The 24290-nt window shown below is 41.9% G+C and overlaps 1 protein-coding gene across 3 annotated transcripts in view; it reads right to left on the bottom strand.

Moving 5' to 3' along the window:
- Window positions 1–24290, bottom strand: part of LOC140508339 (uncharacterized) — a 42499-nt gene that overhangs the window by 17565 nt on the left and 644 nt on the right. Inside the window, exons 2-4 of one of the 3 annotated variants that reach the window (XM_072616177.1) lie at window positions 21759–21940; window positions 5420–5507; window positions 4972–5208 (exon numbers count right to left, since the gene is read on the bottom strand). In XM_072616177.1, coding sequence (XP_072472278.1) covers window positions 4972–5208; window positions 5420–5452 — 270 coding nt within the window. In that variant the 5' untranslated portion in view covers window positions 5453–5507; window positions 21759–21940. Of the gene's footprint in view, window positions 1–4971; window positions 5209–5419; window positions 5508–19153; window positions 21579–21758; window positions 21941–24290 lie in introns of those variants that run through there. The other 2 variants (XM_072616178.1, XM_072616179.1) reach the window with 2 other exon arrangements.

The following is a 24290-nucleotide window of genomic DNA, read 5'->3' on the forward strand; positions in this document are numbered from 1 at the left end:
GAGAACAAGTGTTGAGAATTTTATTTGCATGCAACTGGGAAATAAGAAATACAGGTAATAGGGCACAGAAATCTATCTTGTGCTACAAGAAAAGACAGAAGATGAGGATAAGGAAGGGAGGGATGTGATAGAAAGGAGGGCAGATTGGGGAAAGGGGTAATCAATGCACGGTGTTGTGGGGCAGGGGGAGAGGAAAGATGGGGAGAAAATTTGGAACTCAAAATCTTGTGGAAATGAATGTGGAAAACAAAAATAAATAAATAAATAAAAAAAACTGTGCCCTTAAGCACAAAGCTTTGAGTCAACTGTGTGATATCTATAGTAGCTGTTATTATGCTGAAGTATCTGAGAATGTACTGCATATCCAGGAATGACACAGTTTTTGAAATATAACACATTGATTCAGTATTCACTTACCTTCCTAAATGCATCAAAAATGAACACACTCAATTGTAAAAATATTTGTTGTGTCTGTAACTTTTTTCCTTAGAAATATTAAGATTTCTCTGATGACAAAAATAGAAAAGTAGACCTCATATCATATGAATTTATTTTCTATATTTTTCACTATGATCATAGAACAAAGATATGTGCTCTAAATTGTTTTCAAATATTCTGTCCACATGGAAACTTACAATGGATGAGGAGAATATGAGAATCAGGTAAAATTAGAAATGAAAGGTGTTAACAACAATGAAATGGCCTTATTTTGCTGTAGCAATATAATTACCAAGTGCAAGGCTTTGGTTTAATAAAATCATTTTTCAAAAGCTGGTGAGATATGTGTATTTTTAGCCATAATATGTCCTAAACTAATGCATTCCTCCCTTTTCTGCTGTTGTGTATTGCATTGGGTCAGATACGTATTCCAACATTTCAAAATGTACCAATCAGTATAAACATACTGATGTCTTAAGAGATAATAAAAAAGGCATTTTTCCCTGAAAAGAAAAAAAATTCAAATAAAATTCAAGTACTGCTACAAAAAAAAAAAAAAGGTAAGGAGATGAACAGAATTTTAGAAAAGTTAGGTATGGCAGACCTCTGGAGAAAATTGAATGGGGATACAATGCAATATAATTTTCCTCAGCAGTATTTGGCACCTACACAAAAACTGATCATATACTAGGGGTTAAAAACCTCACAATCCAATGCAGAAAGGCAGAAATATGAAATGCATCTTTCTCAGGTCATGACTGAATAAAAATTATATGTAATGAGACTAAAAATTAATTGGAAACTAAATAATCTAATCATAAAAAATGAGTGGATCAATCAACAAAGCATAGAAACAATGAATAATTTCATACAAGAAAATTACAATAATGAGACAATGTAGCAAAACTTAAGGGATACAGTGAGAGGAGTTCTTAGGAGAAGTTTTATATCTCTAAATGCTTATATGACTAAAATAGAAAAAGAATTCTATAGCCAGAAAAAGAACACATTAAAAATCTCCAATTAAACACCAATTGAGAAATATTTATAACCAAAAGAGATGACTAAAATTAAAATTAAGGAAACTGTTGAACTAGTAAATAAAACTATCAGCTAGTTTTATGGAAAAATCAATAAAATACAAGAACCTTTGGTTAATTTGTTTTAAAAAAAGACAGCTAGGTGACACAGTGAATAGAGCACTGGCCCTAGAGTCATGAAGACCTGAATTCAAATCTGGCCTCAGACACTTGACACACTTACTAGCAGTGTGACCCTGGGCAAGTCACTTAACCCCATTTGCCTTGCCTGCCCCCCTCCAAAAAAAGGGAAAAGGATAAATTTAACACTAATGAAGAGGAAGTTAAAAAAATGATTAGGAACTATTTTGCTCAACTGTAAGCCAGCACTAGAAATACTAGTTTTAGCAATAAGACAAGAATTAGTTGAATTAATTGAAGGAATTAGAATAGGCAAAGAAACAAAGCTATCACTCTTTGCAGATGATAGGATGATATACTTAGAGAAGCCTAGGGAATCAAGTACAAAACTACTTGAAATAATAAACAACTTTAGCAAAGTTTCAAGATACAAACCCACATAAATCATTGGCATTTCTGTATGTTACTAGCAAAACCCAACAGCAAGAGATAGAAAGAAAAATTCCATTGAAAGTTACCATAGACATCATGAAATATTTGGGAGTCGACCTGCCAAACCCAGAACTATATGAACACAATTACAAAACACTTTTCACACAAACAAGTCATTTCTAAATAACTGAGAAAATATCACTTCTTATGGGTAGGCTGAACTAATATAACAACAATGATAATTCTACATAATTTATTTATTCAGTGTCATACCAATCAAATGACCAAAATTTGTTTTACAGAGCTATCAAAAATATTACAATTCACCTGGAAGAACAAAAGGTTCAGAACATGAAGTGAATTAATGAAAAGAAATGCTAAGGAAGGTGGCCTAGCCATACCAGATCTGAAATTGTATTATAAAGCAGCAATCATCAAAACTACTTGGTACTGGCCAAGAAATAGAGCAGTAGATAAGCAGAATAGTCTAGGTACACAAGACAAAGTAGTCAGTGACTGTACTAATCTATTGTTTGATAAACCCAAAGATCCATTTCAGGGATAAAATAATCACTATTTGACAAAAACTGCTGAGAAAACTGGAAAAGAGGATGGCAGGAACTGGGCATAGACTAACATCTTAAAGCATATACCAAAATAAAATCCAACATGATTTCGATATAAAGGCTGATACTATAAGCAAATTAGGAGCGCAAGGAATAGTTTATGTGTCAGACTTATGGAGAATGGAGAAAGTGATGACCAAACAAGAGATAGAGAAGATTATGAAATGCAAAATGGATAATTTTGATTACATTAAATTAAAAAAGTTTTGCACAAAAAGGCAACAGAGCCAAAATTAGGAGGGAAGCAGAAAGAAGGGAAAAAATTTTTACAATAAGTATTTCTGATAAAGGCCTCATTTCTAAAATATATACTAAAGTGAGTCAAATTTATCAGAATACAAGTCATTCCCCAATTCATAAATGGCCAAAGGATATGAAGAGGCAGTTTTTGGAGGAAGAAATTGAAACTATCTAAAGTCATATGAAAATACACTAAATCACTATTGATTAGAGAAATGCAAATTTAAACAACTCTTAGGTACCACATCCCACCTCTCACATTGCTAACATGACAAAACAGGAAAATTGTAAATAGTAGCAATGTTGGAAAACTGGAACACTAATTTATTTTTGGTGGAGTTGTTAACTGCTGCCACAATTCTGGAGATAAAAAAGTGCACATTCTTTGACCTAGCAATGCCACTTCTAGGGCTGTATCCCAAAAGTATCAGCCAAATGGGAAAAAGCCTAACATACTGAAAACTGAGGGGATGCCCATCAACTGGGGAATAACTGAAGAAGTTATGGTATATGAATGTAATGGAATACTATTTTACTCTAACAAATGATATGCAGGCAGACTTCAGAAAAATCTGGAAAGACTTATATGCACTGATGCTGAGTGATGCGAGCAAAACCAGAACACTGGAAACATTACAAGCAATATTGTATAATGGCCAGCTTTGGGAGACTTAACTCTTCTCACCACAGCAAGGAACTAAGACAATTCCAAAAGACTCATGATGCAAAATGCTTTTCATATCCACAGAAAGAACTGTGGAGTCTGACTGCAGATGGAAGCGTACTATTTGCTCCTTTTTTCTTTTGTTGTTTTGTTTGTTCTTTCTGGTTCCTACCATTCATTCTAATACATCTTGTCAACATAACTAATGTGAAAATGTTTAATATGTAGAGCATACATTAGATCCCACAGAATCTTAGGGAGGGAGGAGAGAAGGGAATTAGAGGAAAATGGCTCAAAAGGTTATGAAAGTGAATGTTGAAAACCAGAAATAAATAAAATAATTTTTAAAAAGATTCTGTGGAGAAGAGATAAGGTCATCTGAAATTACTCCCACAAGGGTCCAGAATGACTTATTAAGAAAATTCAATGAAGACTTTGTGAGAAGCTGATAAGTAGTGTGTATTCTTATGTATGGGTGGGTGTGTGTGGGGGGACACAATGAACAGTAATTACTGAGGAAAAAACAAAGAAAAAGGAATGATTTCCTAAAAGTCTGAAATAAATTCTTAACTAGATGAAATAGGATTCTAAAGAGAGATCACTCACAAACTAGCCTCAAGTGAGTGGAATGAAACTGTTCCCAACGAAGTGAAGAAGAGTTCTCTATTTTTATACCGAGGGGTTGAGAGGACACTGGCTATGATTTGTCACAGTCAAAAGCATCTGCTGCCATTGCTTTATCAATGCTTGCAATCTTTCAAGGAATATATTCATTCATTATATTATTTAATTATAGAGGGGAAAAAGTAACCATGTGGGGAAGGAGGTTCCTTGATTCAATAAAAATGTAACATTTTATGAGCTGGGGTTGGAGACTGAGCTCATGCATAAGAGACACTGACACTATTAATGAAAAATGAATTATTTCAACATGCCACTGAAACGCAAGAACACTGGGGATCAGGAGTCAAGAAGCAGACAGAGGGAAATCATACAAGACAGTGGCCATATCTGTAAAGCCTTTGGTAGTTGGGAGGGCTCATCTATTTGTCCAACCTGCTACATGTAGAACACATGTTCAGCCAATGCACTTGGCATTCAACGTTTTTCCATCTCATTTTCTTCCATTTCCAAGAGAAAGATGAGTCAGTTTTTCTATTATTTTAGACCAATTCTCTTTCATGTGGGTAAAAATCTCTTTTCACTTCTGTCAGACTGATTTTGTTGAAAACATTTACCTTCTATTCATAACCTGTATTTTACTTTTACTTCCTCTTAACCCTTTCTAGTCTTCTTGTACCTTGGTCCTCTTCTCCTCTCACCTAGGAACACTGGTCTGATTCCAGACCAAGACCCTCCATCCCCTGACTTGAGCTTCCTGTCTTCCTTCTTAACTCAGGTAACATCTCACCTGAAAACCAACAAGCTTTTCCTGGTCGCTGACTCTGGTAGAACCTTCCCTCTCAGGGTGCCTCCCACTCATACAGAGCTTGTTTGGACACAGGTGCTGACATATTCTCTGCCCCATGAGACTGTGAGATCCTTGAGAGCAGGGGCTGTTATTTTGTAAAACTTCCTTTGCATCCCCAGGAAGTTGGCACAGTGCTTGGCACAGAGGATCCACTGTCCAAATGATTATTGACTTGACCTAAGAAATGGTAAATGGGAGAGATTCAGAGAGACCTGGGAAGGCTTGTGTGTCCTGAGGTAAGCGGACATGAGCAGAACCAGGAGGACAATTTCTACTCTGCTGACAGCACTGCCAAGGACAACTTGGGTCTTCCAGGATAAGGCTTCTTTGGCTCTCTTGGATCCAGGTTTGCTGATGCTGGTCAGGTCTGTGGATGGACTGCACTCACCTGGGAGGAGGGTCTCTGGGTCCCAGGGGCCATTCCTTCTGGTAATACGCTCTCTCCTAGGAAAAGGCTTTGGTCTCTGCAAGCTGCCCTGGGGAAGGAGAAGGATGTCAGAGGAGGATAGACAGTGTCTTTGACTTCTCTTCCCAGGGTGGATACTGACCTGCCAGGAATGAAAGAGGATGAGTTCCCAGAGCAGTTACAAAGGCCCTGCTCTGCCCTCAGGGGAGAGACTCAATCTCAGGAGGAGGACAGCAGGGAGCAGGAAGAAGACTTGTCACCCTCTCTCTTTCCCTTTGACCCCATGTCCCTCTCTCATCTTTCTGCAGAGACCAGAAGGGGCTTGGATTCCAGATGACATGAGACCAGGCAGAGCTTCAATGATCAGAACAATAACTCTGCCTCCAAGTGATACTATAGGTGAGATATGTGGGTCAGACAACTATAACCCATTGGTAAAACTGGGGATCGCACCCTAGAATCTTTGGGATGTGACAGGGAACCTGGAGAAGTAGCAGAGGCAACTCTCAGAGCCAGGATTTTGAGGGTTTTCTTAGAAGAAATACTGAAGGGGTTTGCCCTGTTCTCCAGCTGAGGAAACTGCACCTAAACAGGGTGAAGTGACTCGTCCATGATCATACAGCGAGGAGGTATTTGAGGACAGATTTGAATTCAGGAAGATGTGTCTTCCTGACTTCAGGCTAGGTGCTCTATCTACTAGTACCAGGATACCCAGGATTTATTGGTGAATAAATGCATGCAGCCAAAGGATGAATTTCATACTAGCCATGGGTACAAGTCATGTCCTTTATGGTCCTGGTTGATGGTCCCTATCTCCTTTCCAAGGAGGGGATCATAATAACAGAAGTTTCTGAAGGAGTTCAACTGGGCATCCTGACTCAACTTCCAGGGAACCTCCCTTTTGTCACTATAGTTTCCCTCACTGCCGTGTGTGTGTGTGTGTGTGTGTGCGCGTGCACGCGCGTGTGTCCATGTGTTGGGAATGGGGCTAGCGATGAGAGATGAGGTTTTGTGTCTCTCCCAGGATCTTGATCTCATTTTCTGGCTACATACTTTCAGGTAAGCAGTGCCTTGTAGCAAGGACTAGTCCAGCACACTTATATAGTATCCATCCACACAGCCAGTGTTGCCTCTATCTGTTGGGGGCTTTTTGGTGGGGCTGGGACAACATATTCCTGTTTAATCTTTCCCATAAGCTCCACTGTAGGTCCACCTCAGGGCTGGGTTGGCCTAAAGGTTATTAGATTGTAACCCTGGTGCCAACTTGGGCAGGGCTCCCTCACAAAAAGGATAGTCAAATGGTCACCCTTGGTACCAGGTGCCTTCCCTCAGAGGTCACCATGACCCTCAGACCTAGCACCTGGGCTGCAACACTAGCAGGGTCCATGGTAGCTCATCCTCCCTCAGACCAGGTGCCCTCCAGTAAATTAAAACTTTCCTACAAGGAGGATGTCTCCCCCTTCCAGAACCCTGCCTGGTGACCCCCTTGTCTTCTGCTCATCATCTCTCTTCAGCAGGTGGCTTCTCCTTAACAATGGATGAAGCAGGTGCCTGCAGTCACAGTGAGCCTACCCCAAAACTCTCTCTGCATTCCCAAAGCTGTTCACTCCTAACTTCTACCAGCCACTATTATGGCCCCTGGGCTTGGCCTCCCTCCTGCTTCTCTTCCCATCAGAATTCTCTTCATGAACTGTGTTCTATTGAGGGTGAGCCTGGCCTAGACCACAATAGGAGAAGGCTTCCCCAGCACCTGGGCACAGTGGGCCAGAAGGCCCAGCCTGGGTCTGGTCTGTGGCTCAGGAATCTCAGGGGCAGAATGGAGGGAGGGTTCCCTGTGGCTGAGGCCTGGGGTTCAGGCCCTGGCCCTTGCTCTCTTCAGGGAGCCCTGCCCATTAAGGGATGGCTTCCAGAAGACCTAGTCACAGCACTGGTCAGTACTCATGGATCTAAAAGGAGTTCCCTGCCTCTGAGGCATGGTCTAAGCTCCTCCACCGCTGACTTCAAATCTTTAATCAGTGTCAAGCTTCTCAGGATGACTAGGGTAGCTGCCTGGTTTTGGCAACAGAGATCTAAGAGGGAGATGAGTAAGTGTTCCCTCTCATGGAAACAGTGACCCAGCCCTCACAGCTGCCAGCACCCCTAAGGCTCAGCTCAGCTTTGGGCAGTGGCTCAGAAATTAAAGGGAAGTTCCTGGGGTCTACCTAATCCAGGTAGTTCAGTCAGATTCTGTCAGGAAGGGATAGCTCCAGGAGGCCTTACAGCCAGCTTGATTAGTGCATGGCACAACAATGCCATTTGGTGGGGGTAGGCTGCTCTGGTCTGGGGGCAGGTAGGACACATTAGGAGCATAAGCAAAATGGGGAAAGGGAAAAGGAATGGAAGGGTTGAGGCAGAGGCTAGGTGCATCCCTATGCATATGAGGGTTAGGCAAGCCTTGTAGGATGAAGGAGAGACTCTCTGGGCATCAGATGAGAGGGGCAGACAGTCCAACAGGGCACAAGTGTTGGTCAACACTGGATCAGCTGGGGATTTGAAGGTGTGTTTATGGTTTCCCTGGGATTGATGGTGTACTTGTGCTTAGATCCCAATTCCAAGATCACATTTCTCCATAGCCTCAAAACACTATCACTGACAGTTTTCTCCCCAGCCCAAGGACACTAAGCCTAGCAATTGCTCATGAGTGGCCCCCAGTAGGACAAACTATCTTTCCTCATCAGAAGAACAAGATGACCTATGAAGAAACTCTCTTCTAAAAACAGGACCATCGTGTAACCACAAAATTATCACATATTGATTCCCAAAGTTATCATATTCAATTCAGAGGCCAAGGTATCTTGCTACAGAGGTAGCAGAACAAAAATACACCCCTGAGAAACTCCTGCCCCTCGTTTCCAGGAGTGAATGACACCTGTGACCAAAGTTGTAAGTTATCACCTCATTACCATAACTGGCAGATAATCCACTACTTTTCCTATATAAGTTTTAGTATCACCCAGTTAAGCTGCAAGTTCCTAAAAGAATCCAAGTTTGTTAAAGAGCTCTGCCAGTATACTGGTGTTAAAATAAACCTTTGCCCCCTTGAATTAAAGAATGTTAAGTCCCTGAATTCATTCTAGAGGATTTTGTCCTGTACTACAGACTTTGAGGAGAGGGGGTCCACGAACCTCTTAAACTGTATGGAAATGTGGACAGAGAAGGCATTCTCACTCATCCCTGAAGGGAAGATGGGGGATTCCCTCCTGTCTTCAATGGGGGGAGGGCATTCCCTCCCTAGCATCTGAGCTGAGCTAGGTCTTATCTTTGGATTGATGGTGGGTGAAGCACTGGCCCAGTGTTCTAACCTTAGACCATCTTGACAGTGACATCTTCATGCCCTAGTAAAGGACACTTTATCTGATTGCGCTGTCAGGGGAGGCCAAGACATGGAAGACTACAACAAGTCAGCTAGCAAAATGCCACAACAAATTAAAACTGACACAAGGGAGTTCCAAGATGGGCCCCACAAGCTCAGGTGGAAAAACCAAGGTCCACACAGCAACATGTTTCTACTACATAGACTCAAACCAGTTTCAGTTTTTCCCACTAGTTTGAAAACGGGAAGTTCCAGCAACTGTAATCCAAGCAAGCAAACAACAAAGGTATACCAAATGCTTGACCAACTGAGTAACAGGCACTAAGCTAGGTCCTGGTGGTACAATGTTGTGAACCTGGTTAATGAGAAGGCTGGTGGTGCCCTTGAAGGCCACTAGGTGGCAGAGTGGACACAGCACTGACCCTGGAATAAGGCAGACTCATCACAACCTCAGACACTCAGCTGGGTGACCCTGGTCAAGTCCCTTCTCTCCATTTGCCTCAGTTTCTCATCTGTGAAATGAGCCAGAGAAGGAAATGGCAAACTACCCCAGCATCTGTGCCAAGAAAACCCCAAATGACCTCATGAAGAGTTAACTGAACAACACAGAAAACCCTGATAGAAGCAGGAAGGTTTAAAAGAGGAGTCATTCAAATGGTGGAGGGGACGTGGGAAAAGTGAGACATTAATGTATGATGGAAGTGTTGGAAACTGACTAAACCAAGCTACAGAGTAACTTGGAACTATGCCAAAGGGCTATAAAACCAAGTAATGACCTAGCGATACCACTACTGGGTCTGTATCCCAAAAGAGATAAAAAACGAAAAGGAAAAGGATGTGTATGAACAATGTTTACAGCAGCTCTTTTCTGGGGGTAAAGAATTAGAAGTTGAGGAAAGGCTCACCAACTGGGGAACGGCTGAATAAACTGTGGTATGTCATTATGATGGAATTCTATTATACTATAAGAGATGATGAGCAGGATACTCTCAGGAAGACCTGGAAAGATTTACATGTGTTGAAGCAAAGTGAAATGAACTGGGTACAAATCAACAGCAATAGTGTAAGATGATCAGCAGTGAATGACGTGGCTATTCTCAGCAATACAGGGATCTGTGACAGCTCTGAAGGACTTAGGATGAAAAAAGTTATCCGTCCCCAGAGAAAGAACTGATGATGTCTGAATACCGATCAAAGCAATTTTTTTTTTCCACATTCTTTTATTTTTCTTGTGGTTGTCTATGTCTTCATTCACGACATGACTATTATGGATATGTTTTACATGACTACACATATATAACCTAGATGCAGTTGCTTGCCTTCTCAATGAGGGGTTTGCAAAGGAAGGAAGGGGTTAATTTGGACCTCGAAGTTTTAAAAACAAACATTAAAAAATGGTTTTTAGATGTAACTGGGGAAAAATTAAGTAAGTAAAAAAAAAGAAGTCACTGAAGGAGAAAAGATTATATCTCCTGCTTTAGATATGTTGAATTCAAGATAGCAGAATTGCCTGGCCTCTGAGGTCTTCTCCAGCTCCAACAATTCTTCTGATTCTATGGCAATAATAATGTGTGTTGGAGTCATTCAGTGGAGTCCAATGTATTGTGACCCCAAAGAGGAAACTGAGATAAACAGGGTTAGGTGACTTGCCCAGGGTCACACAACCAGTAAGTGGTCTGCCACTATATTTGAACTCAGGAAGAATGAGTCTTCCACACCAGGGGTTCCATCCACTTCTCCATCAACTTGCCTAGCAGGAAAGAAGACCTGAGTTCAAATTCCACCAAGACATTGTTATGTTCGTTCTGAGCAAGTGACTTGACGCTCTCCAATAATAATATGACCTTTGTAACAGAAAGCAAGGCTTTTACAAACCCTATGTCCTGTACAAAAGAGAGAGCATTTCATCTAATCCAACCCCTTAATTTCTCAAATTTGAAAATGAGACCCTTGAGATGGAATACAAGTGTGCAGCAGACCGCTCAATCCTTTTATTACTCCCCTTTCAGACAAAGACTCCTAAATGCACGCCTTTCTACCCCTTCTCCACAAACAGAAAACTATCCCCAAGTTCTGCTCCCTACAGCCTGAAAGGCTCTTCCCTTCCCCCTTTAACACTGGCATCCTTCCGGATGGTGTTCAAATCCTCCCTTCTACAGGCTTGCCCTGGTTTTCTCCCTCCATCCTGAGCTGCTAGTGCCTTCCTCAGAGATTACCTTCCATGTGTCTCCTCTATCTACAGGCTTGATCTAAACAATTCTTCACTTGTTAGGAACAGTGAGCCATAGTCAAAGTCAGTAGGGCCAGGATCCAAGCCCTGCCTCAGACCAGGCTGGCAGAGACACCTTCAGCAAATCACTGAGAAGAGATTAATGACCTGGAATATTTCCAAGATCCAGGTCAGTTCTGATATTCAGAGGTCTGGGATCATCCCTCAGAAGACAGGGCACTCCAGCCCCAGAGATCTCCCAATATTCATAAATTATGTAGTGACAATATTTAATATCTTTGGACTTTAATAAGCTTGAATTAATCAATCAGAAAAAGAGCCTAAACCTAACAGTCTCCTTGTTCTCTGAAGTAAACTCAGAGAACTCTTCTTATGTCCACAAGGGCAGATGGGGTCAACTTGGCATACTTGCTGAGACCCTTAACCCAAGAAACGATCTTGAATGGGGCTTTTTTTTTTGTCTTGTGGACATATAATACGTCATGATATGTTAGTGATAAAGAAAACACAGATGTTCTGAGTTGTAATTTCAATCAACACCTGGTCAATTCTCATCTTATAATATTTACAACCTATCCAATTAAGAAATTCCATTCTCGTGTTATAGTTAATCACTCATGGAGACCACAAATTTGAAGGACACAGACAACCTTGGATTGTCCAAAAACAGATTTAAGCCTGGTCATTCCTGTAACATTCCATCAGAAGTTTTTCTGGCTCCATGACCAACTAACCGCTAGCTTTAAGGGCATAAACAATATACATTCAGCCAGTTGGCTTTTTTTAACCAAACTTTCAGGTCCAAAGTAGCAACCCCCACATGATTAAACATAGAGGGTAAACTCCCCGAGAGCAAGGACGGGTTTTTTTTTCTCTCTCCAGGAATTAATTGGCAGACAAAGGAACTCTGTAATAAAAGTGCAATGAGGAACAGACTGATGGTACTATGGACCAGAGAAAAAATTAAAAACTCAGGACTGGGGATGGGAGTTGGGAGGGACTAGGAAAGAGGGAGGGGCTGGGGTGCAACAAAGTCTGGAGAGAGCCATTAGCATTTCATTGTCCCAGCAGATCCCCAACAAAGGCCAGAAAGCAAAAGGTAGGCTCATGTGTGTTTTATAAATGAAAACAAAGAGGCCTGAGGGGATCTGGGCTTTCAAAACTAAAAAGAACTAGTGCAGAAGGAATGGAGGGGGAGGGGGGAGGTGGAAAAAAGGGAATTCCAAAATCTGGAGGAGTGGGAAGGGGGTGTGAATTGTAACAATCAATGCTAATCCAAGGGTCAGAGGTAGAAGGAGGGGTGATTCCCCAACCCCCACACTCCCATTCCCTCTGCAGTCCAGGGTTCAGCAAAGAAAAAGACTTGGATTTTCAGGAAAGGCTTTCCAAAGGCCAGCTCCTGTAATGGGGTAGGCTAATGGGGGGCAGATCTTTGCTCTGGTGCTAGAGTCTATATCTCCTACTGCAGATACGGGCGTGGATTAAGGACAAGCTGAATAAATGACTTTTCATTCAGTCATTCACTGGGAGAGGAATTGAGAGCCAACTTCCAGGTCCACAGTCATTAAGAGGCAGTCACAGATTCCTTGGCTCTGAGGATCCCAGTCCCTGCCCACTGGGTACTTAGAAGTAAAGCTGAGCTGAGAAAGAAAGGGGTCACAGCACCAAGGCTCCTAAGATCTTAGATAAGGAGGACCCTCAGAGATCACCAATTTCCATGCCCCCCTCAGACAATAAGGCTGAACAGGCCACTCAATCAAAAAATATCAATTAAGCACCTATTAGGTGTTAACCTGGACAGAGTGCCTGGTCCAGAGTCAGATTTAAGAAAATATTCCAATCTCAAACACTAGCTGTGTGACCCTGGGTAAGTATCTTAACGCTATTTGCCTCCGTTTCCTCATCTGTAAAAAGAAGATGGAAAACCACTCTAGGATTTTTTCAAAGCTCACAGTGGTCATTGATTTCTCAAGGGTCACAGGGGCATTGAGGAACAGCCAGGAGACCAGCCTGGGTCATAGATCTATTCGGGAATTCCAAGATCATTTTCTCAAATCCTTCCAATTCTCAACATTCCTCAGTTGGGAGTTTTTTCTGTTTACTTTTTTCCGAGGAAATGCATGTATATCTGACACCTGAAAGGGGCTTAGTTAGAGATCACCAAGTCTACCCCACGTTTTATGGAGGACACTGAGGTTCAGTGACTTACCAGCCAAGGCTAAGTGGAGAGTCTGGAACCAGAACTGAGAGAATCCTCCCTCAGACAGGTCCTGGCTAAGACTGATAAAGTCACTGCCCCTCTCAAGCTCAGTGTCCTCATCTGTGAATGGGGAGAACAGCCCCTGTCTGGCAGGGCTTTTGTGAAGGTCAAAGAGATGTCACATGTAAAGCACTGCCTACCCTAGTACTGGGACCTGGGAAGCTGGATTCGAACCCAGGTCCTGATCCCAAATGCAGAGCTCTTCCCCAACTCTACCAGGCAGCCTCCCAACCTGGGGTTGGGGGCAGACTGCCGGACAGTTCTCTCTAGGGAGAAAGAGCGGATTTCTTGGGGAGGGGGGACCTAAAACTAAATGCTTCAGTTCCTGGTCCCGAAGTGGGGGGACAGCAGACCCTGTAGGGCTGCGGAAACCAGGAGGTGAGGGGGGGGGCACTTGAGCCCCAGACTTACTTTCTCTGGCCAAAGACTCCGGGTTGTTGGACGTCTCCTGGGTCCTGCTACAGAGCGGGGGGAAGGGAGAGACTGGAGTCCCCAGGATTTATATCCCTCCTCCCTCCGCCCCTTTGCCTCCCCAGCCAGGCCAGGTAAATCTTGGCTCCTCCCAGCCCGGGGTTGGGGGGGTGGATTAAAGGGGGCGGGCGCAACATCCAAGGCTCTCTGGGTCAGTTGAGTGGCCTGGGTTCAGAGCTGCCGTCCCCGCCCCAATAATGCAGAGCTGCCTCCAAGCAAAGACCCCTTCTCCTTTTGAGGTGGGGAATCTGACCCCAGACCCGCCCCCGCCCCCGACTGAGTCAGATTGAGGACTCCCCGGACCTCGGTCTGCCTCCAGCCCCTCGCCCATCTGGTCCGGCCCCAAAGGTCTGACTATGTCCTCCGCCCCCCACTCAGTAAACTCCTGTGGCTCCCTATTGCTTCCAGGAACAAACACAAAATGCTCTGCTTGGCATCCAGGGCCCAGCCTAGCTTGGCTCTCTCCCACCTTTCTGGCCTTCTTACACCTTTCTCCCCCACATTTCCTCCTGCAGGTTTCACTCCCAAGACCTCCCAGCTCCCGGCATTCTCTCTGGCTGTCCCCCAAAGCCTGGGACACTCTCCCTCCTCTGCTCTGACCACTGACCTCACTGGCTCCCTTTAAGTCCCACCTTAAAATCCCTCCATCTACAGGAACCTTCTCCAACCCTCTTCTTTCCAATGTTAGTTATGTCCTATTTATCCTCTAAATAGTTCACATTGTAACCATTTGCACGTGGTTTCTCCTCCTGCTAGTGACCTGTCTGGGGGCAGGGACCGTCTTTTGCCTCTTTGTATCCCTGTGCTTAGCACTGTGCCTGGGACCTGGTCATCCTTCAGTCTCCTTTGACTCTCCCTTACCCTGGGTGGTGCAGCTACAAACAGTGCCCTGAGGGCTAAAAAGAATATTAAGAGTTGCTTTTCCAGTACTTTGTGTAGCCCCTAGTTTATTCTGTAACCTGAAGGAGCCCTAAAGTCCTTCCCCCATTATGCTGAACCAGTACCAAAGGAATTGCCTTTGTCTCTTACATCCTGTGTCCCCTGCCTCCTTTGTTCTTTAACCTTTATCCTCCTGCCCTGTCCTTAAATTCTTAAACTGTAACACTTCCCCCTTATCCTGACCTTGTCTCCCCCCATCCTGGGTCAAAAATTTCCTGTTTCCCTTATCTTGCCTCTCCTATCCAGTCATCCATATTCCTCATCCTGTGCCTCAGTTTTAACCTCCATAAAAATCTCTAGAGTTCCATCACCCCTCTGAAACCTCTATAAAAGCACAACTCCCCCAAATATCAGGGTCTCACTTTCTTGCTGGGAGACCCTTGCTGCTTTTTCATGTAAAATAAAGCTCCCAATGGCTACAGGAAGTCTAAGTGAATCCTTTCACACCTGCACCTGCTCTACCAACTCTACACCTTGTCAGAGGGACCACAGCACCCCAATATTATATACGGGGTTTACTAGGCAACTATTCTCCTGTGGTTTGCCATTTCCTTCTCCAGTGTATTAAGGCCAACACACTTAATTGACCTGTCCAGGGTCACACAGCTAGTAAAGATGGGAAAGCAAAAAGATGTACAAGGGTTTCTGATAAGAACAACTTAAGAATCCTGTTGAGGTCTGGGAAACTACATTGAGGTTTGGGATGCAAAATACCAGCATGCCCGGTCCTACCTAATGAATTCGACGCAAGACTTCTTCCAGCCAAAGTAAAACAAAGTTTATTAAAGGTTCCCCCTATTGGGATGACTCTTAAGAGTCTAAGCATTTGTGATGCTTGCAAGAGGGCCTGATAGAATCTAAGCTAGACAGAGTCTGAGCTGGATTCAATCTGAGCACCTCCATGGAGACAAGTTGGAACTTATTATATACAGAAAGCTGTGGAAAAGATCTAGAGGGGGTCTAGTAGTCTGGGAAGAGGGTCTAAGAAGGATTTTGATGAGACAGTGGCAACTGTAATCAAGGGTGGGAAACAGCTGGAGCCAATGCAGGGCCTGGGTGGGAAGCAAGAGGTAACAGACTATAGAAGGCCAAGCCAGGCCAAGGGCAACAGGTTTGAGTATGAAAGGCCAGATTAAGGGGGAAGATTCAAGGGGGGGGGGTTCAAGGAGGTTCCCAGAGTCTGAACCCCATCAATCCAAGACAGTGATAATGTTTAATATAAAATTTTGGAATTATCTCTTTGTTCTCTCTGAAGCAAACTCAGAGAATGCCTCTTCCTATGTCAACAAAAGCCAGCCAAGGCTGACTCTGCATTCCTTTAACCTAAGACACTCTCTTGAATAATGGGATGTTTTCCATATCTTAATATTTGCAGACATATACTATGTTATGGCATGTTAATGGTAAAGAAAATACAGACATCTTAGCTCGTAATTTCTATTTGAAAGTTTGTCAAATTTTATCTTATTGTATTTACAACCTATGCAATTAAGAAATTCCTTTCTAATGGTCTAGTTAATCACTTATGGAGATCATACATCTGAAGGACACAGAACACTTCTTGTCCTAAAACAGATTTAAGGCTGCCCAATTCTTTGTATTGGTAGCCAGAACATTTTTCTGGATCCATATTGCATTAAGTTACCATTTTCTTTAATAGGGAATTGATCAATTAATTAATTAAATCATAAAATGTATGCATTTAGCCTGTTGCCTTTTCTTAACCAAGTTTTCAGGTCAATAACAGAAATTATCAATGAAGAAAAGCATGGCCTTCCTCTAATGATTGTTCATCCTATGATTAAAAACAATGCAATCAAGAATCATGACTCAGAACACCTAGTGAAAAGAGAGTTTTCTAAATTCTTGGGAATCTAAAATCAGGAAAATTTTAGTAAATTCTTTAATTGCTCAAAAGTTCAATACCAGAAAAAAGGAAGCTAAACTGAAATACAAATTATAAATAGAAGATAATTCAGAAGATAATTCACAAATAAGTGAAATGAGATTTTTATCTACATGAAAGAGACTCAAATAATAGAACTTCTAAAAAAGTCAATCATGTCATTCTGCCCAAAATGGAAAAAATGAAATGGAAGAGCACTGAATGCCAAGTGCATTGGCTGAACATCTGTTCTTCATTTAGCAGGTTGAATAGATGAGCCCTCCCATGTATCCAAATATTTAAGAGATGTCTCCCCTCTCTTGTATATCCATCAGTCTGCCTCCTGACCCCTGATGCTCAGTGGTTTCAAATCTAGCAGCATGCTGAAATCATTTATTTTCATTAAATAGTGTCAGTATCTCTCTTATGCATTAGCTGAATCTCCAATCCCAGGCCATAAAATATGACATTTTTGCTGAACAAAGATCCCCTCTTTCCCTACATAATTACTTTTGTCTTTCTATCATTAAATAATACAGTGAAGGAATATATTCCTTGAACAATTGCAAGCAATCATAAAGCAATGGTAGCAGCTGTTTTTAACCATAATACTTGTCAACCTGGAAGTTTGGTTAAAAAAGGCAAACAGGCTAAATGCATATTGTTTATTCCCTTCAAGCTAGTGGTTACATGGCCATGGAGCCAGAAGGAAAACCTCTGACTGCCTGATGGAAGAATGACCAGGCTTAAATACACTTTTCTATGAGAAAGGAATCTTCTTTCACTTTATATTATTTGCTGTTTCCGTTTTTACCTAGAGCCTGAAAATGGAATTAGAATTTTTTCAACTGTGAGGGTTCAACCATAAAATGAACTCATCTCTCCTTCAAAATTATTGGACAGTTTGATTGATATGGCATTAAATAAGTAAATTAATTTAGGTACAATTGTTTTTATTATATTAGCATATTCATGTCTTGCAGAACTAAGGTTTGATAGCCCAAACTCTTCGTCTGGGATTTCCTGTACATTGATTACAACCTGGTGATTGGGTGTTGATTTGGACATGGAAGGAAGAGGAACTCACCCAATATTGGGAGGGAACCTTCCAGGACTCATCACACTAGAATAAAGAGCCTGGTGACTCCTCCTACTAAGTGGACTGTGAAGTCCACTAGGATCTGAAGGGATGAAGCTGCACTTCCAGAAAAGACCACCTAAGAGGTGGTCATATAGTCTATGAAAGAACAAGTATTGGAAGTTTATAGGGTGTTTGTTATTACTGATTGTTTTGGGCTTAATCTTTTTCATTCTAGGTCTTTTTATCTGTATAGGGGTTACACATCTCTCTGTTTCCCCTGGAGGATGCTCTGTCCAAAATGATTAGGCTAGAAGGGAAAGCTGAGGGATCAATAAGACTCATGGTGCTCAAGAAACAGGGCTGGGTACCATTGGATCAGGAGGGATAGCACAGTCCTGATGGCCTGGAGAAGGAAGGGGATATGATAGCTGAGGCTATGTATCAACAACGGTATGAGAAGTCTTCAAAGGTATAAAAATAAGAGAAAAGATTGAATGGAATGAAGTTAGTGAAGACTTCTCACTGCTTAACAAAAGGCTTTTAGTAATGATTAGGTCTAAGGTTTGGTTTCTGAGAAATCATGTGACTTTTGGGAATACAAAATTTAAACTACCCCCCCTTGGGGTGCCACATCAACATCCACATCAACATAACGTCTATTGGTTATTCCACTGCTACTTTGTCCCCTATTCACAGGGGCACATGTCACATTTAGATTGTGAGCCTGCCTCCCAGTCAATGGGAGTAAAAGGCCAGCAGGGGGTGGGATCTGTGTTAGGGCTGTATAATCTCTATTTTTCTGCCTTCTCTAATTGCCTCACCCTCCTGATTACTTATGAGAGAGGAGATGCCCTTTCTTGTGTGATCGTAATAAAATCTTGCTGCTTTGCTTCTACCTTGAGAAGTCTCTGATTTTTATGGGAGTCAGTGGTCTCTGACCCACACAAAACTAAATTCCTAGTTGCTACAGAATTAATATGATAGTGCATACACCTCCAGATTAACATACATAAATATATCCTTAGATGAAACAGGCTTAAAAATCACACCCACATAGAGACCCTGAGTTGGGATTATCCTAAAACTTATAGAAGTAAGCCTAGTCATTCTTTGTGCATACAAATTCCCTATCTTTGGCTAGCTTTAAGGGAATAAACCATATCAATTTTCATATCACCTAACCTGTTTGCCTCCTTTAACCAAATGTTCAGGCTGACAGCTTCAAAAGAGATCACGCATGTAAAGTACCGTATAGAGTCTAGTAGGGGGACCTGAGAAGCTCGATTTGAACCCAGGTCCTCTTCCCTACCTCTACCAGTCAGTTTCCCATTATGGAAACATGACACTTAAGGGATTCTGAAAAATGTTTCCTTTCCTGATCCTGTTGTGTTCTGACTACCACAGGAGGTGGGGGGAGGGGGGATAACCCACAGGGCTGCTGAGAGGGTTTGGGGCGGGGGGGAGGGGGGGGGGGGGGGCACCTGAGACCCAGACTTACTTTCTCTGGCCAAAGACTGCAGGTCCTTTGATGTCTTCTGGATCTGGCTAGAGAACTGAATGAAGAGATAGTAACTGCTCCCTGTAATCAATCCTACAGTCTTCCCTGACTCCCACAATTTTTCTCTTGTCCCTCCACCCCTTTGCCTTCCCCAGCCAGGCAAGGTTAAACTTGGCTCCTCCCTGCCCCACCTCCTCCCAGCCCAGGTGTGTGGGAAGGGGGTTGGGGTGGGGGAAAATGTCCAAAGCTCCCTTTACCCAGGCTGGGTTAGTTACATGACCTGGGGTTAGTGCTACTGCCACAGCCCCAATAATACAGAGATGTCTCCAAGCAAAGACCTCTCCTTCCTTTCAGCTGGGGGAACTGATCCCAGACCCACCCCTGCCCCTGACTGAATCAGATTTGGGACTCGCCTGAGATCTCTGGTATTCTTCTATGCCTGGAAGGAGACAAAGATCTGTAGCCTGCTCCCTTCCCCACTTACCCAGGCCCCTTTCTGCCTAATACAATAATGAATTTGAAACATTCATTCACATTTGTACTTCAATTTAAGGTTTCTCATTCAACTTCCAACAAAACACCATCATGTCACCCCTGGGCTATCACAATAGTAGCAGAGGGAGGGGGTCTGCCTGCCTTTAGTCTCTGTCCATTCTGCTCTAGCCCTAAAGTGCATTCCCACTCGATAAACTCCACTGGCTCCCTATTTCTTCCAGGAACACATACAAAATGCTCTGTTTGTCATACAGAATACTGCATAACTTATCCCTCTACTACTTTTCCAGTCTCCTTACACCTTTCTCCCAGACCTGTATTTTTCCATTCAGTGACACTTCTCCCCTGGAGATTTCACACCCAAGACTCTCTGGCTCTCAGCTCCCTGCATTTTCTCTAGCTGTTCCCCGTGCCTGGAACACTCTCTCTCCTCTGCTCTGACCACTAACCTTCCTGGCTCCCTTTAAGTCCCAGCTACAATCCCTGCTGCTAACAAAGCCTTCTCTAATCTTTCTTCATCCCTCTGTTATTCCCCATTTATCCTCTACATGCCTTGCCTTGTAAGCATTTCTATGATGTCTCCCCATGTGACTGTGAGCTGCCTGAAGGCAGGGACTGTCTTTTGCCTCTTTTTGTATTCTCACAGCTCAACACTGATTATCCCTTACCCTGGACTACCTCACACCAGTATTTTCCACCAGATTTTCTTGGCATCTATTCTGGGGTGGTTTGTCATTTTGTTCTCCAATGAATTAAGGCCAACAGGGTTAAGTGACTTGCCCAGGGTCATACAGCTAGTTCATGTTTTTGACCAGATTTGAATTCAGGAAGATGAGTCCTCCTCACTCCAGGCCCATAGTCTGTCCTATTACCCAGTGACCACTAATTATTAGAGAAATCCAGTTCCAAACAACTGAGTTTTCCTCCAGAGCCACCATATTAGAACAAAGAAGATGGGAAAAGTAAAAGGTACCCTGTTGGTGGAGAAGTGAATTGTTCCAGGTATTCTGGGGAAAAAATGGAAATATTTGAAGAGACTAATGTTAGAGGCGCACTTGACACACAAAAAGGTAGCAAGGAAAATTTATTAAAATGAAGTTTAGAGGAGGGAAGGCCTTCTACGTTCATTCCTTTGAATGAACAGGTGGTCTCCAGCATGGCTATTGGAACAAGGTCAGAATAAGGCAAGCTTCTTACAGAATTCCAAACTTTGAGTCTCCCAGTCCAGTTGGGGAAAGGTGAATTTGCATATGGGGGGCGGAAGGGTGAAACTCTTTCATGATATACCCTCTAGACTCAAGGGAAGGGAAGGACTGGGATTGTAAGGAGGTGTTTCAAAATTCCTTCATGATCAATGACAAAACCTCCAGAATCTGCCAAGATTCTAACTTTTCACCTCTATGTTCACCCCTTAAAAATTTAGTGGGGAATTGAACCTTTCAGACTGACATCCATGAGAGTGCCCTTTCTTAGAATACCTGCAACATGAAAGAAGTGACTTTCTCTGAAAGCACCCCTTTAAGGCTGATCCAAGAACACAAGAAACCTAGGAGTGAAACTTAGAAAACTCACAGTAGGTTTGGATATAATTGTTATCAGTATCAAGAAACTGCAACAAATTAGCCTAGAAATGGAAATTTAGTAGGCCTTTAGAATCACACACAAAAAGATTTTGCAAAACATTTCTTTGTAAAAAGTATTTCCCTTTCCACAAGAAAGCTCACAATTCATCACACTGCTAAAAGAAATAATGACTAAATTTTCATAAAATAAATTAGCTGGAAACCTTAAAGATGAGAATTTATGGAAACCAAGTTGGTTCAAAATGTCTTTTAAGTATAATCATATCATGGGCAAACATAAGACCCAATACTCTTAGCACTTTTGAAAGGAAAGATTATTATCCATAAATTCACGATTTTTTGCTAACTTAGGGGCAACTCTCAGGGAAGTCCTGCTGAGTCCAGATGCAAGGATCTGGTGGCCAGCAGGCCAGGAGAGAAGGGCGATCCTGCAGGCATGGGCATAGCGACAGGGAATATTGGGGTATAGAGGGAAGGGAGCACCTGCAGTTTTCCCAATTCCCTAGTGACCAGAGAATTGGACTTACCCTTCTAGATAGGGTTTTGGAAGGTGTGCCAAGGTCCATGGCCTCCAACTGCTGGACCCAGAGCCTGGGAATGTCAGGACAAGTGTAGGACAGACTTGGAACTGTCTGCTCTAATGGGACCTGAGAGGTCAGGCCCAAAAGGCACCTCCAGGCCTTCCCAAGTGCTTGGAGAATGACCCCAACTGCAGGGAGAGAAAAGGTGAGGGAGAGAGAGGAGGCTTACATGTAGGCACATTTTCCAGGCTCAGAGGCCCAGGGTGGGGCTAGCGCCCCTCCTTTCCTTCTACAACAGGAAAGAGTTAACATCTTTTCTCTGAACAGTTCTGAGTTCAGATTAGATCTCAAGAAGTCCTTCTGTAATAAAGACTGGACTTTGAAGGTGAATGAGAAGACCACCATGAGGCTGCCTTAAATATAATACAGAGCTTCCTGGAGTCATAAAACTCCTGGTCTGCATTATCTTGTCCTTTATTTTCCAACGCCCACAAAACCTTTAGGTAATAAATTAGCTTACAAATATAAATTTTGGTAGGCCTTTCAAAAATCATACAAAAGATTTTGCAAAACATTTTTTCATGCAACAAATATTTTCTTCTCTTAAGAACAGTTTACAATTTATCACACAACCCTCTTGAACCTAAATGACAAAAATTACCAGAAAAGATCTAAAACCAAGGCCTTTGCAACATTTACCAAGCTTCCTTTCACAAATATACTTTTGTAAATGCTTGATTGATAGCAAAAACAATTTTAGTCAAAACTTCCTTCTGAATAGCAGAAATAAACTTTTTAACATACTTACTACATCCTTAAATGAAACAGGCTTGCAAATCACACCCATATATAAAAATATATGTGTATATCTATCTATGTATTGATAATGTTTAATATAAAATTTTGGAATAATCTCTTTGTTCTCTCTGAAGCAAACTCAGAGAATGCCTCTTCCTATGTCAGCAAAAGCCAGCCAAGGCTGACTCTACATTCCTTGGGAGACCTCTAACCTAAGACACTATCTTGAATAACGGGACATTTTCCATATCTTAGTATTTGTAGACATATACTATGTTATGGCATATTAATGGTAAAGAAAATATAGACATCTTAGGTCGTAATTTCAATTGAAACTCTGTTTACCCTTTCCTGTGTCAGCTATTTCGAGTACCTGTTTAGGACAGGAAGCCTGGTGGGATTTTCTTATTGTAGGTCACAGAGACTATATGTTTACACAGCCTGGAATCACAAGGCCCAACTGACATTGCTTTGTTAATTGTCCTGTCTTACTGAATTTATGGTTTGCTTAATTAGGAGAGTTTCTTTCTCACGGCAAAATGTATATAAGCCGGAAGATTTCTGCACTGGGTAGCCAGAACATTTCTGGCTCCATAATGCATTATGTTACCGTTATCTTTAATAGGGAATTGATCAATTAATTAATTAAATCATAAAATGTATGCATTTAGCCTGTTGCCTTTGCTTTAATCAAGTTTTCAGGTCAACAGTATCTATCTACTTTCAAGGATTCTCATTTTTCTCAATAATAATTCTATAAGAAAGAAAGTCTCATGCAGAATTCATAAGTTTTTTATCCAATACATCATTAATTTGACAATAAAATTCCTAATATAACAAGATATAGATGGATTACTTAAAAATTTAAACTATTTAAGTTTACTTAAAACTTAAAATAAGCCATTACCCATTCAGGTGAATGCATTTCCACATCACCTTGCACAGCAAATCATCTCCTTACCACCATGTGGGCACACTCTATCACCTGATAATTTTTTAATATAACTATTTGATGATAGAGATTTTGCTATAAAAGAAGAAGAGGGACAATGTCATATGTCTTAACAGAAGGAAAGACTTCCTTAGCTCTGCTCGATTCCAGGAATGAGTCAGTCTCTGACAGTGAATCATGTGGTCAATAGGTGCTGAAAGCAGGGCTTAAGCGTCTTCAAAGTTCTCCCAAATATCTCAGCCTGCAGTCTGTGTCAGTTGGTTTTATGATAACTCAGACAACTTATTCCTGTAATCAGAGCTTAAAACAATGGTAAATCTTAGTACCATAGTCTTAAATAGCAAGCAAATATTGATTTGGTATCCTTTCAGATATCCTTTGAGTCATCTCAAATTGGATTGAGCTATTTCAACGAAGTTAACCATAAGACTATCAAGATAGCTCATAAGTTATCACTTTTTAATTCTATGGACTGGAATCCCACTCCAGCTTAAACAAAGAAAAGAGGTTAAATCTACCATTATATAGCAAACATCAGCATTTTCACTGCTTATTTATAAATAAGTTTCACATTATCAAATTTCTATCACATCTTTTTAAAACCCTAATCCATATATAACAAAATCCAAATTTAAAAATTATAAGCATTACATTATACTGTAGTATCTTGCTTATACCCATGCTTGTGCCAAGCACTTTACAATCATAAATGCCAAGTAACAATATCTTTTTCTGCTTAATCCTGATAGGAAGAGCATTCTCTGATGCTGCTCTGTGTTCTTTCAGGA

The sequence above is a fragment of the Notamacropus eugenii genome, chromosome 5, assembly GCF_028372415.1.
Source record: "Notamacropus eugenii isolate mMacEug1 chromosome 5, mMacEug1.pri_v2, whole genome shotgun sequence".
NCBI classification, from domain to species: domain Eukaryota; kingdom Metazoa; phylum Chordata; class Mammalia; order Diprotodontia; family Macropodidae; genus Notamacropus; species Notamacropus eugenii.